A 12,470-nucleotide genomic window follows, 5' to 3' on the forward strand; every position below is an offset into this window, starting at 1 on the left:
TCTTGCCAATTGAAACTAACAATGTCAGAATGAAATTTTGAAATTTAAGCTGCAAAAAACTGTAATGAGCTGCAAAATTTATTTGTTAAATCAGACAAATCCATGAAAAGACAGGCATGTCACTCACACTGCAGGACTCGCATCACTGCATTGCTATTCCAGTACTAATGTTCACTGATAGTTAAGAATCTGTTACAAGATTCTTTTGACAGAACAGAAACTTTAAAATGCATATAAGAACTAGGCATGTAGTTGCACTAGGCCATTTTTTGCATAGGAAATCCAAAAGATTGCCAGTACAACTTCCTTGTCCTGCTCAAGTTCTGACTGAGGACTTAGTGGATGACCAGAAGACAAAGTGATTCAAATCACTTTCACCCCTTGATATTTTCCTTTAACTTGGGCTGTGTTCAATTTCATTTTTATTTCAGGATTTGCAACCAGAGTGTAAGGAACAGGTCTGTTGCCTCACATACTGATGCTGGGAAAACTATTGCAGGAACAAAGGTAACTGAAGCAGATAATGCTAAGATCTCTACAGTTTAAATAATCTATTTCAAATTATCTAATGTTTTATGTGATAAAAGCCATCCCATCAATGAGTACTCCTGCATGTGCAGTTTTTTAAAGAAAAGGACACAGAACACCAGGAAAAATGTTCCTCCCCAAGGCCAGCTAGGTATCACCAGCATAGTTCAATTTTTGTCGAAGAGGGATAGAAATCACAGATTTCTATCTCTATCTCTAAAAAGAGATATACCTATCATTTTTGATTTTGGGAACATCTTGTGAAAACAGATATAAAAATTCTGAGGCATAGCTGAAAATCAGAAATTTCATAATCTCTCAATAAAACAATAGCATCAGACACTTACTGGTTTCAGAAAAGATTCTGCCAAAAACAGAGGAAAAAAAGCACAGGACAACTGAACAAATTTTATTTTTTATATTCTTATGGCAGCATTAGGAAGCAGATATGTCACCTTCTAAACATTTTTTCAAAAAAAGATTCCCAGCTTAATTGAGTATGTGTATCATATACTGAAATATACTCAGAGACCAACTATTCAATTGATTAGATTTATTAGAAAGTTCTTGTTTGCAGTGTTTTCTAACATTGGAATAAATATTTTAAATTGTCTATGAAAAGGTACACATATGCCTCTCAAAACAATTAACATATGAATCTTGGTGAATATTTTTATGTCTGTTGACAATTCAGAATCACTATGCAGAAAAGTTAATGAAATTACTGAAAAGTAAATCTAAGTAAAATGTAGTAAGTAGTACGCAAAGACAGACCACTCAGGAAAATAACGTATCTCAAGCGTTTAAGCAAAATCATCCCTTGCAAGACATTTTTTCAGGAAGAAATGGTCTTACAGCAAACCTTCCCATTCATTTGTTCAAAATATACAAGTCAAGAATATGTTTTCACAACAGAAAAAAGAAAAAAAAAATCTAAAATATCAAACTCCACAAAAGAACAGAACTGATCAGAATTATTTCTGTGAGGCAAGCAGTACTGTGTCTATTTCTGGAAACTGAAAAATAATGATAGCGCATGCTACTATTCTTCTTATGCTCTCTATGCTCTCCTAGAAAAAGGTGACAGAATATACAATAGGCATTAAACAAATTAATCCACTATTATTACACAACTCTTAAGATATTCCGTATTATTCATATGTCCATTGTCCAACAGCCAGAAAACAAAGAAATCTCGCTTAGGATACCTAAAGATACCTAACATCTGTCAATTTTCATCTTGGGATGAGGAGAATGACAGCAATATAATAGTTTTGAGTGAGACTGCATTCTGGAAAAGCAAAACTAGTCTCTGTCAAAATTTTTAAAGATATTTTCCCAAAAATCTGCATTTTTCCTCACATGTAACTCTATACAAAATGATTTTCCTTGCAATTGAAGATGCTGACACCCGATTTTTTGCCTTGCAAATCTGCAATATGAGTTCTGCAAATGAACTCACACTGAAGGAAAAAGAAGATGCTTTCTCAGTCACAGAGACCAAACTCCATGAAAAGCATTGAGCCTGCCCTTCTCCACAACACATGTAAGGAAGGCCACTGAAGCAGGAATGAAACTCACCGTAAGTCAAATGGAATGAAAAATGAAATGAAAAATTCAATGAAAAAACATGCTTTACAATTGTCATACTTACACTTAAGACCAGTTTCTTACTGGGGAGAAGGGATTCCCTGTGATTTCTGACTAGCCATTCTGAAATCTTTTGCATAAAATAAAAACGGAACTCAAATCTTCATCAGCAATATGCATGCAGGCAGGTATCATGACTCTATGTAGGATTTATCAATATAATAGTTTACAAAAACTAAGTTCTCTGCAATCAAATTATCTGATCCCTCTTACAAAGAGTATCAATAGCAAAGATGTAAAAATAGAGCTTCTGAAATTTAACACTATTTTTTGTTTACACTTCAGAGGAGATGCCTGTAATACAGAAGCAGCATCTCAATTTCCCTTTTGCAAGTACACCAAAATAGGCCTGAAGTTTAAAATACGTTCAAGACGGTTCAATTTACCTGTTTACTAAATCTAAAGCAGAACTCTCAAATTTTAATTTTAAAATAAGGCACATAAGCAAGGCTATTCAATTACCACAAAATCCGGATACAGTCTTTTGAGACTTTCCAGGCTCTCTGCTTTCATTTGCTGACGCCTTCCTTCATGGTAATCAATTTTGGCATTCTGGAGTTCACTAACTATTTTGTTCAATTCTTCATTCACTTCAGCCATTCGTATTGTTGAATTTTCAATTTCCTTAGTTAGCCTTTCCTCTTGCTGTTTTTTCTCTGCTAACAATTCACTTCAAAGCAAAAATAGGAAACCGATTATTTTATTTATACAAGTTTTTGGCTTAAAAACTTAAACTAATGCAATGGTCACAGATTATGAAAAGAAAACTAAACCTTTTTTGTATCTATAGCAAGTTACTTACATAGTTGGATTCTATCTAGCATATGCTACTTTTAAGGTTTCAAAAATGAGTTCAACTAACAGCTTAGGGCTGCTTGTAATACTGAATAGTACTACTTCATCCATAATCAACAAAAGGTCTGCTGTTCTAAAGCTTAAGGGATTGAGAATCCTCACGCAAAATTATGCCTTTCTTTACACACTTTCCAAGTCACTAAGGCTCTTCCATGGTCTACTACAAACAACTAAAATCATTTTGCATCACATTAGTCACAATTGGCTTCCTGCTCCCTGTCCAGGGCATAGCTTTCTTCTGTACACAAACAGCACCACTAAGCCAAAGCACATATTACAGATGCAAAGGAAAATATAGCTCGGAAGAGATATCTGGAAATTACGTTCTCCAACTTTTTGCTCAAAAAAGGGCTAACAAAGTTCGATCAGGTTGCTCAACAAGGGCTCACGCAGCTTATTTCTTAACAAGTGAAAGTCGGCAGAGGCCAAGAGTCAAAGAGCAAGAATTGACCTATGCTTCTAATACAATGTAGATATTAACTGGCTTCTAGAGCATCGCAACTACGAAACTACTGTATTCTCTGACTCAGAATTTGTACATTAACAGCCCAAACCTCTAGTCTGCAGTGACACAATCCTTTTAATCTGCAAACTGTAAGAAATGAGAAGAAACTACAAAACTATTTCAAACATGAACGAATCGTCATGTTTATACTTTGACAGCTGAAGTAGACGAAATACTAAAATCAAAGCAAAGGAATTATAAACCAGCTACATTAATATAAAAATATATGATACAACAAGGAATCCAATTAGCTTTTAATTTTTTTAACATACGTGCATGTTTTGGTATACTCTTCTAACTTCTCTGCTCGTTTCTTATGCTCTTCTATCTGTTCCATGGTCTGTTTTATACTTTCCTATACAATCACAAATAGAATGCATTAAAAACCAACAGATGAAAATGGTAACTTTATAGCTGTATCTGGAAGTCCTGATTCATAACGGGTACCAAGATGGAGCTTATCCTCTTTGTAACTATCTCAGGCTGAAGCAATAGCATCTCTTTTCCATTAGTGGATAACAAATTGCACTAAGAATAATGAAGTAATTTTGCCTTACCAAGGATACTATTTCCATACTTAGCAATAGTTCAGAAAGACTCTTCAGCATAAAGAATAATGACATCATCATCAACTGAAATATCTTCGAACAGTGTTAATAAATTATGATTATTAAAACAAAGGTGTTTTTCTTCGTAAGATTATTTGAAGGATTTTCTTAGGTAGAGAGACGCATGAAAAAGTTGACATGGAGTTTATAAACTGACACAAAAGCATTGTACTAGCAAATACAAACCAGCAATGAAGTATTTTCAATTATTGGAATCAAATAAAAATACATAGAATCATAGAATTGGTAAGGTTGGAAGGGACCTCTGGAGATCATCTAGTCCAACCCTCAAACGAGTGGCCCATATGGGGATCAAACCCACGAGCTTGGCATTGTTAGCACCATGCTCTAACCAACTAAGCTAAATAAAGGTACAATTCCAAGTAACTACAAAATATTAGATGATAAGCTTTCATAAACAAATCCTCAATGTGGGCACACACAACCATTTTCTGAACAAACTCCTTTTGCTAAACTTGTTGCTATATGAAAATTGCATAAACACTTGCAATGAAACTTCTGTGTTTTGTTTACATCAAAGCATCTAATACATTTATATAGGCATTTATACCAAAGGAAGGATAGAAAAAAAGAACATGTTTCTCTTTATAACCTAATTCTAGCTTGATACAAATACCTCGATTTCTTTTTTCTTCCTTTGATGAAGTGTCATCCTTTCTTGATCTGCTTTTTGCTCCCAACGAAGTTTATCTAACTGCTGGGTTAGCGTGGCTACTTTCTTTCTCGCTAATTCCTTTAGCTCTTTGTAGCGCTCCAACTGGACAAATAGCATGAAAAAAAATGTACAGTACATTCCACTGAAAATAGCTGTTACGTCTTCAACTAGCAATCACCTTCCTTTTAAAAGTCAAGATTTTGAAAACTACCCAACTATTCACAAGACTTATCTTGCTACTAAATCTATTAGCCATTACATCTTATTAAAGAAGGATTCAACTCAAAACTTATTCTTCCTGTCCGCAGTCTTGTTTCATGCTCGTAATGACTCTTATTTTTGAGAAAGCTTTACAATTTACAGTATTTTACTGTAAACATTAAGGTTAACAGTTACTGCACAACTCCAAAACAGTGAAGTTTGGGTATTTATAATTACAGAGTTCTTATTTTAGCACAGCACCCCTGCATTATCGAAGAAAATTCTGACTTTTTTTTTTTTTTTAGGAGTCTCATACTAACTGAACAATAGGAAGTAGAGCTGCCCTGCAGGTTCTCCATTAATTAATCATAAAGTATTTTAAGGGAAATAGTGGAGAAAAGAATCTAGCTCTTGGTTATAAAATGGTTTCTGGGCAAAAAGTTACATAGACTTTTTTTTCAATTGTGAACTTACTGTAATATCATCAAGAATATCACTGAGCCATCTGTTTTAAATTCTGACTCATAAAAGATGGGATATACAAAATGAAGTCTCAGCTATATCTTTGTTGACTTTATTTTGAGTTTTTTTTTTTTTTTTTTTTGGTTTGTTTCGAGGTGAAGACTTATTTCTTTACCTCAGCCCACAAGCCACTTCTCAAAAATGAACCCTCCAAAATACCATACTGGATTTTTGCTATCCTATTTCCTGTACCACACCATTTAACCTCCAGTGAAAGAGAAAAAAGAAGAGAAAGAACAACTTGACCATTAATGTTTACATGTAACTGTGACACTAGTTCACAGAGGACCAAAAGCCCCTATATGGTGGGGTGCACAATATTTATGTCGCTTTTCAAGTTTCCATTAAATTCTTCTTAACTTCTTTTATACTAGGAATTCATTACTTCCTCTAATAAAAGATTCTCATCTAGCTCAGAAAAAAGATGCACTTCTCATGTTAAAAGAGCTAACTATTTCCAATCTCGCAATAGTAAATTTCCAATTCCCTATGTGACTTATTTCTCAGAACTGTTCCACATTTTGAACTTCTGGGAGATTAAGACTATTTCCCACCCCCCCCACCCCCAAAAGGAGAGGACCTGCCCCCTCAAAGGCTGCACTGCCACTTCTCTTCATCCCATTAAACAAACAGTCTGTAAATAAAAGTTACAAATTTTTGTATGAACTGTAAAGAGAACACTAGATATTACAGATTACTAGTGAAATAATGGTTCCTTTGTTATCATTGGGGTTTCACAGACTTCATTAATAAACAATACTTTGTTTTTTGGCCTCCAGATTCACCTGACTTTCTTCCAGCTCAACATCTGCTGCTCTCAGCAACATCTCCTCTTCAGTTTTCTTCTCAAATGCTCTCCATGCCTTCTCAAGATCAGACAATTCTATCTCCAGTTCTTTTATGGTTTGCTTTTCCTTATCACAGTACTTCTCCTTGTCCCTTAAAGATTTTTTAGACATCTCTACTTTCTTAATTTGGTACGAAGTGTTTTCCTTTGCTTTTATATAGAGGGGCCTCTGCTGAATCAGAGATGCTTCTCGGGTCCTTTAAAAAGAAAGAAAGAAAAACATTTGAAAAAAAAAAAAAAAAGAAACAAACACTTGTCAATTCAGCACATTTCTGCAAGATTACATACCCACAGGTTATTTATTTTTTAAGTAATAACTCAAAATAAAAAGAAGGAAAATACTGTGATATCTTATAATAAATCAGTTTTAAAAGTATTTATAGAACAAAATTACTGAAACCTCTGAAAAAGAAAAATCAATGTCTAGGTATTACTTAAATCAATTGCTCAAGATTTACTTCTATAGTGTTGGGATTTCACACACTTGTTTAGTAGGGAAATACGCCCTTAGCAAATAATTCCCAATGCAGACTATATTTTAACTGAGAATTTTAAATCAGAGAACGTTATTGGAAAACTTACTTCATTTCTCTTTCTATGTGTTGTTGGTCTCTGTTTAGTACACCAAGCACTTTCTTCTTGGCTCTGAATGCATCTTCAGCTCTAGATAGGGATTCTTTCTTGAGACTTGCCTCCCTGTTCTTTTCATCCAAACTTTTTTTTAGAAAGTCAATTTTTTTTTCATTGTGATAAAGCTGGAAAAGCTGCAGCTGTATCCTCTGTTCATTTAGTTCCTTGAGAAGCATCTGATAATGCTCTGCCTACCAACATTAAAATTTTATTTGTAGTTAAAAAAAAAAAAAAAAAAAACGTTTTAATGACTAGCAGTCTTAATTTCAAGTCCAAAGGGGTGTAACTTGATGTACTGGCATCTATAATTCTGGTAACATGCACTAATCATAAAACTCAGATATGTAAGTCAACCCTTGTATTAACTATATTTGAAATCTATGCTATCATTTATTTAGTTTTTATTATATGTATTCCTCTATCCTTTTAAAAAGTTATAGATTATACCATACAGAAAAATATTAGATGAAAAAAGCAAAAGATATTTGTTAGAAGCCCCTTATCTAAAAATTCATAAAAGATGCAAAATCCAAGATCTCAACATACAAAGAAAGTGGTAACTCTGGAATTACCTCCTCTTTCTCCACCTTTGCTTGTTTGCGTTCTGCTGCAACACTTTTTTTCTTGTTATAATTAAACTGTGCATCTTCTTCCGCTTGCTGCATTTTTTTCTTTTTTCTCTCATATTCTTCAGCATATTCCCATGAATTACTGATTTGTTCAAAAAGATGAGTTCTCTCCTTTGGTTTCTTCATTGCAATTGACTCTACCGTTCCCTAAAACAGAATTGCCGAAACACAACACTGCAGATTGTCATGCCGTAGACTGACCAATATCTTCTCAAGTGCATACAACACAGTTTACTTCCTGTTACTTTTCTAGTTAACAGAATTGAAAATTAATAGGTTGAAATGCAAGAAAAATTTCAGTAACTAAGGGAATGCCAACTATCTACTACATCTAATTAATGATCTGACATCATTTTAAGATAATTTAAAGACATTTTACAATTTCAGATACTGACTATAGAAAACATTTTCAAACTCAGAAATCTACACAAACAAATCAGTGAACAGTATCAGAATGACAAAATTTAATTTTATTAGCCTCCTTAAAGAAAGTAAAACTCACTTTCAATGTAAATAAAACTATGAAAAATCAGTAATTCAAGAGTGTATCTTCTGAATCTGCTCAAATCTATGGACTAGAGGATTACACAGCATAACAGTTAATGGGAGTACAGTTTTTGTTCATACATTACCTGTTCAAACCTTGACTGACCTGAAGGAGTTATCATTTTCAATTACTGCAGGAAATACATTTTGTGACCCTACTCTGTTTTTCTAGTGGCCAATGCCCTCACCATAAAAACTATCATCCCAACAAGAATCCATAAATAGGGTTACTATGAAAGAATAAAGTAGTTTTTCCTTGGAAAATTTTAAGCTCATTGCTCTGCAAATATAAAGAAGGTGATACTGGGAAATATCTTCATTGTAACCAATTGACATTTTTGACCTGTATCATTAAATACGTCTGAAGTAACAGCCTAATAAAAATTTCAATCGCTAACTCTGCTCTTTAACATTTTCAATAAATTTTTATGCATCTTGACTAATAAAGGTGTTCTGAGATGAAACTACCATCTTTTTTCACTTATAACATCCACAAAAATTAATATACAAATATTTAAAGAACATCATCTTATAAACTGAAAGACAGAAACAACTTAATTTCTTCTGATTAGCTTCTTTTTTACCAGTGCACTCACACACAAAACCTTTTAATTTCGCAGTCTGTAGTTCTTATCCAAGGTCAAGATAAAACCTTACTTGTTAGCTTGAAACTAGCTAAGGGTATTCCCTTGTCAGTCAAGTAGGTAATGGCCCATTTCTATGAAATGATCTCAGAAGTTTTTAGAATTCTTTAACAAGTACCTTAAATGCTCACCTGAAAAATAAGACAATTCCTGACTTTGACAAGTATGCCTATTTTTTCAAGCTCAGATACGTAAACAGATCGGCTGACAGATTTATCATTAAAAATAAATTCTGTACAACTACCTAAAGAAGAAAAGAAGTAATTACTATAAAATGTAACAAATATACTAAGTAGCTGATCAACATTACTTTAAAAAAAAAAAAGTATTTTTCAAATGACTATATAAATTAATTTTAAAAAATTTATCGGATTGCACTACTGGTCCCTTCCATTCTTCTTCATCCATGACTTCTGAATCCAACTAATCACTTCTATTAAATTTGACAAAAAAAAAAAAAAAAAATACACTGAAATAATTGTTTTCCAACTTCTGTGAAAATACACAATTGGTAATAAGAGGGACATGCCTGTTAATGTTCCTACTGCACAGGCTTTCAGTATAAACTCCACAGTTACCTTTTCAGTTTGGCATACTGGCTAGTCAGGCAGCACACACATAATTCAGAACAACACACATTGTATGATACCTCTGGTCTCTACAAGGACATGAGAGGAGGCAGGTCTGATCCTGCAGCCTGTGGGAAGGTATTCAGGGACATGTAGGTAATGCATAGCTATAATACAAAATTCATGGGAAAAAAAGTCACTAGTCCGGCTCCCGAAGCAACTTCCTCAAAAAAAATTATTTCCTTGATCACTTCAGTAGTTTCATCTTTCTGTATTAAAATTCTAACTGTGTATTATTTCTAGAAGATATCAACAACTGCTTAAGTGCCTGTGCCTGCAACAAAGTTTCAAAATACGCCAGTCTCCAGAGCCTACATTATCCACACACTTCAACAGTGGGAAAAAAAAAAATCTATAGAGCAAAACTGCATATTAATCATTTGGTTAACTTTTAATTTTGCCTGTAGTATGCTTTATTTTTGAATTATAATACTTGGCTACCACAATACTGCTTAAGGACTGTAAAAATTATTTTAAGACTCATAGGCTTAACCTATTTAATACCAAAAAATACTCTGTATTTGAAACTGAAAGTTAAATACACTTGGTCTCCAATTTTTGTATATCAGACCACAAAAAATATGTGCAACAGAATCTACTACCTACCACGGATAACTCTTGAAAATGTTTTTTCTTCTCCATTTTCTTCACAATACACTATTTTTACACTTGCTGTACAAGAAACTGGTTTTCCAACATGTGCTCCATGAATAAGTTCTCGAACATTTTTAACTCGCAAGTTAGATATCTTTTCACACATCACAAAACTAACAGCATCCATTATGTTAGATTTGCCTTAAAAAAAAAAAAAAGTTGTTTTGTCACGGTAGAAATGAAACGAGGAATATGATTATATGATTAACAATCAAAAGAACATACATGTAACTGGGAGAGTCTTTAATATTCCATTTATACATTATGTATTCAGGAAAAAGTATTTCACATCATAAAGAAATATATTTCTAAAATATAACATAAAGCAGACAACCAGCTTGTCTATAATAAAAATGGTCACTAAATTGATTTGTTATTAAATCCCATACTCAGCATGGTAGACTGGATGTCCCATAAGCATCTCTAGAGCTTATTACATAAACTGAACGGACATCATCATAATGCTCACTTGGTAGTTTCCTTTGTATAATGTGGAGAGTGAGGTTTGTTGTATACACTTCACATCCTTAGAACTTTTCCACAAGAATTCTTGTTGTCTGAAGAACACAGGTACTTTCCCAGAATCACACACCACAGAAATAAAATTTTCTAATAATGTTGTTAAATGAAGTTCACTCTGTTGAACCCTTTATCCCCTCTTTTAATCTTCAGCATTTCTGATGACAGCTTAATTATTTCATGTTCAACCTTGCTACTTTTGCAATATTTTGTCTCATTTTCCTAATTATCAGAAAGGGAAGACTACTGGGGGGGTGGATCTTTATTCAGAGATTACACAATATCCCCCACCTTTTTTCTTCTGATACATTTATATAATTTATTCACATTTAACTGGAGAAGTACCTGGAAAAATATCCTTAACTCTGAGACTTCCCAATATGGAGCAGTGGGGATGGGAAAGGATGATACACAATATGGTAATAATGCTAATTGACAGTAGCTAGCTATTTCCATTCATGGATCTCACTAGATTAGAAAAGGTGATGAAATAAGAGGATCTAAATTATTAACAGATTGTGTAACTAAGCCCAAGTGCTAAGCTTATCCTTTAAGTTCTTCCTCGGGACACCCTCACCCAACTCCTTCTCCTCTTGATCTCCGGCAACTAAAAAAAAATCACATTTGTTGAACAAGATTTTCATTAGAAGTGGATCAATTTTTAATAGAAGTTCCAGCACCCAGAGTATGGCAATGCTGAGTCACATTTAAAAGTAAAGGCTCTTTCAGCCTAAACTACAATATCCAAAGTAGCTACCACTCCAAAGCTGCTTCATCTCCTCTCCACACGCATTTACTTTTAAAGCAAGGACTACACATTCACTCCAGAAGCAGCCTTCCACTGCTACAGTTTACAACCAAATATATTTAAGCAGAGCTACAAATTAAGGTGGCCAAGAAGTGGTGGGCTGTTTTGAAACTGCTCATTCTACAGAAGCAGGAAAATAAAGGGGACAATTAGGAATGGAAATTTCTTCAGCCAAACCACTTCTGCTGGAAAATCAATACTATCAGTTAAAGAAACAATGACAGATCAAGAGCATCCAGAACTTTGCTTGTGCTGCTCTCAGGTGCCTGTAAACTGATTTTAACCAGGCCCATCTGAGTCTTTAGTCTCCCTCAGTCAAGCTCTGCACCTCTACTTGACAAGCTGTCTCTATTCTCAGCCCATTCGGCACAGCCATGATAGCCCCTCCTTCACAGATCTGAACCCAGCTGGCTACACCCGAAGATACTGCTTCCTCCTTGTCCTTCCTGTGGTTTTCATAGAAAGTACCTAGCAAACCCCCAAACTGAGACAGGGAGTGGCAAGGCACCAGAAACTTCAACCCCAAAAGCTACAGAAGAGAAGCAGCACCCACAGACACTCACAGACCCCTCCCACCCACCTCCTCAAGCCTGCTACCTGATCCATTGGGCCCAATGATGCAGTTGAACCTCATGAAGGGGCCGATAACCTGCAGCCCCCGCCATGATTTGAAATCCTTCATCTCCAGCAGTTTCAGGTAACCCATCCCTGTGGCAGCAAGGGAAGGGCAGCCAAGACCCTTAGCCTTTGAACTTCCTGCCTTGCATGAGATTTAAGCACTCAGCAAATATTTTTTACTGATTTGCCCTGCAGAGCAGAAGAGAAAAATCTCGTGGAGCAGGTGGGGGGAACTGGGACGAGCGCTGCTGTACCCTAGTCCCGCCACTACCCCGCCGCGCCAGGGCCTCTGCTGGCGGAGCAAGACTCCGCCAGCGGCGCGCCGTCAACAGCCACCGGCCTCGTGCCTGCAGGCACGCGGCCTCGCGCGATTGGCCAGCGGAAGCGCCGAGGAAGGGGGC

At 35.1% G+C, this 12,470-nt stretch overlaps 1 protein-coding gene across 2 annotated transcripts in view; it reads right to left on the bottom strand.

Moving 5' to 3' along the window:
- The window catches only part of SMC1B (structural maintenance of chromosomes 1B), a 34,217-nt gene extending 22,057 nt beyond the window's left edge, over nt 1-12,160 (bottom strand). Inside the window, exons 1-9 of one of the 2 annotated variants that reach the window (XM_062592494.1) lie at nt 12,049-12,160; nt 10,077-10,265; nt 8,973-9,085; nt 7,595-7,798; nt 6,975-7,213; nt 6,331-6,589; nt 4,784-4,924; nt 3,811-3,893; nt 2,641-2,848 (exon numbers count right to left, since the gene is read on the bottom strand). In XM_062592494.1, coding sequence (XP_062448478.1) covers nt 2,641-2,848; nt 3,811-3,893; nt 4,784-4,924; nt 6,331-6,589; nt 6,975-7,213; nt 7,595-7,798; nt 8,973-9,085; nt 10,077-10,265; nt 12,049-12,157 — 1,545 coding nt within the window. In that variant the 5' untranslated portion in view covers nt 12,158-12,160. The remainder of the gene's footprint in view (nt 1-2,640; nt 2,849-3,810; nt 3,894-4,783; nt 4,925-6,330; nt 6,590-6,974; nt 7,214-7,594; nt 7,799-8,972; nt 9,086-10,076; nt 10,266-12,048) is intronic. The other variant, XM_062592485.1, reaches the window with a different exon arrangement.
- Nucleotides 12,161-12,470: the final 310 nt, after the last annotated feature.

Source organism: Rhea pennata, chromosome 1, assembly GCF_028389875.1.
Source record: "Rhea pennata isolate bPtePen1 chromosome 1, bPtePen1.pri, whole genome shotgun sequence".
NCBI lineage: Eukaryota > Metazoa > Chordata > Aves > Rheiformes > Rheidae > Rhea > Rhea pennata.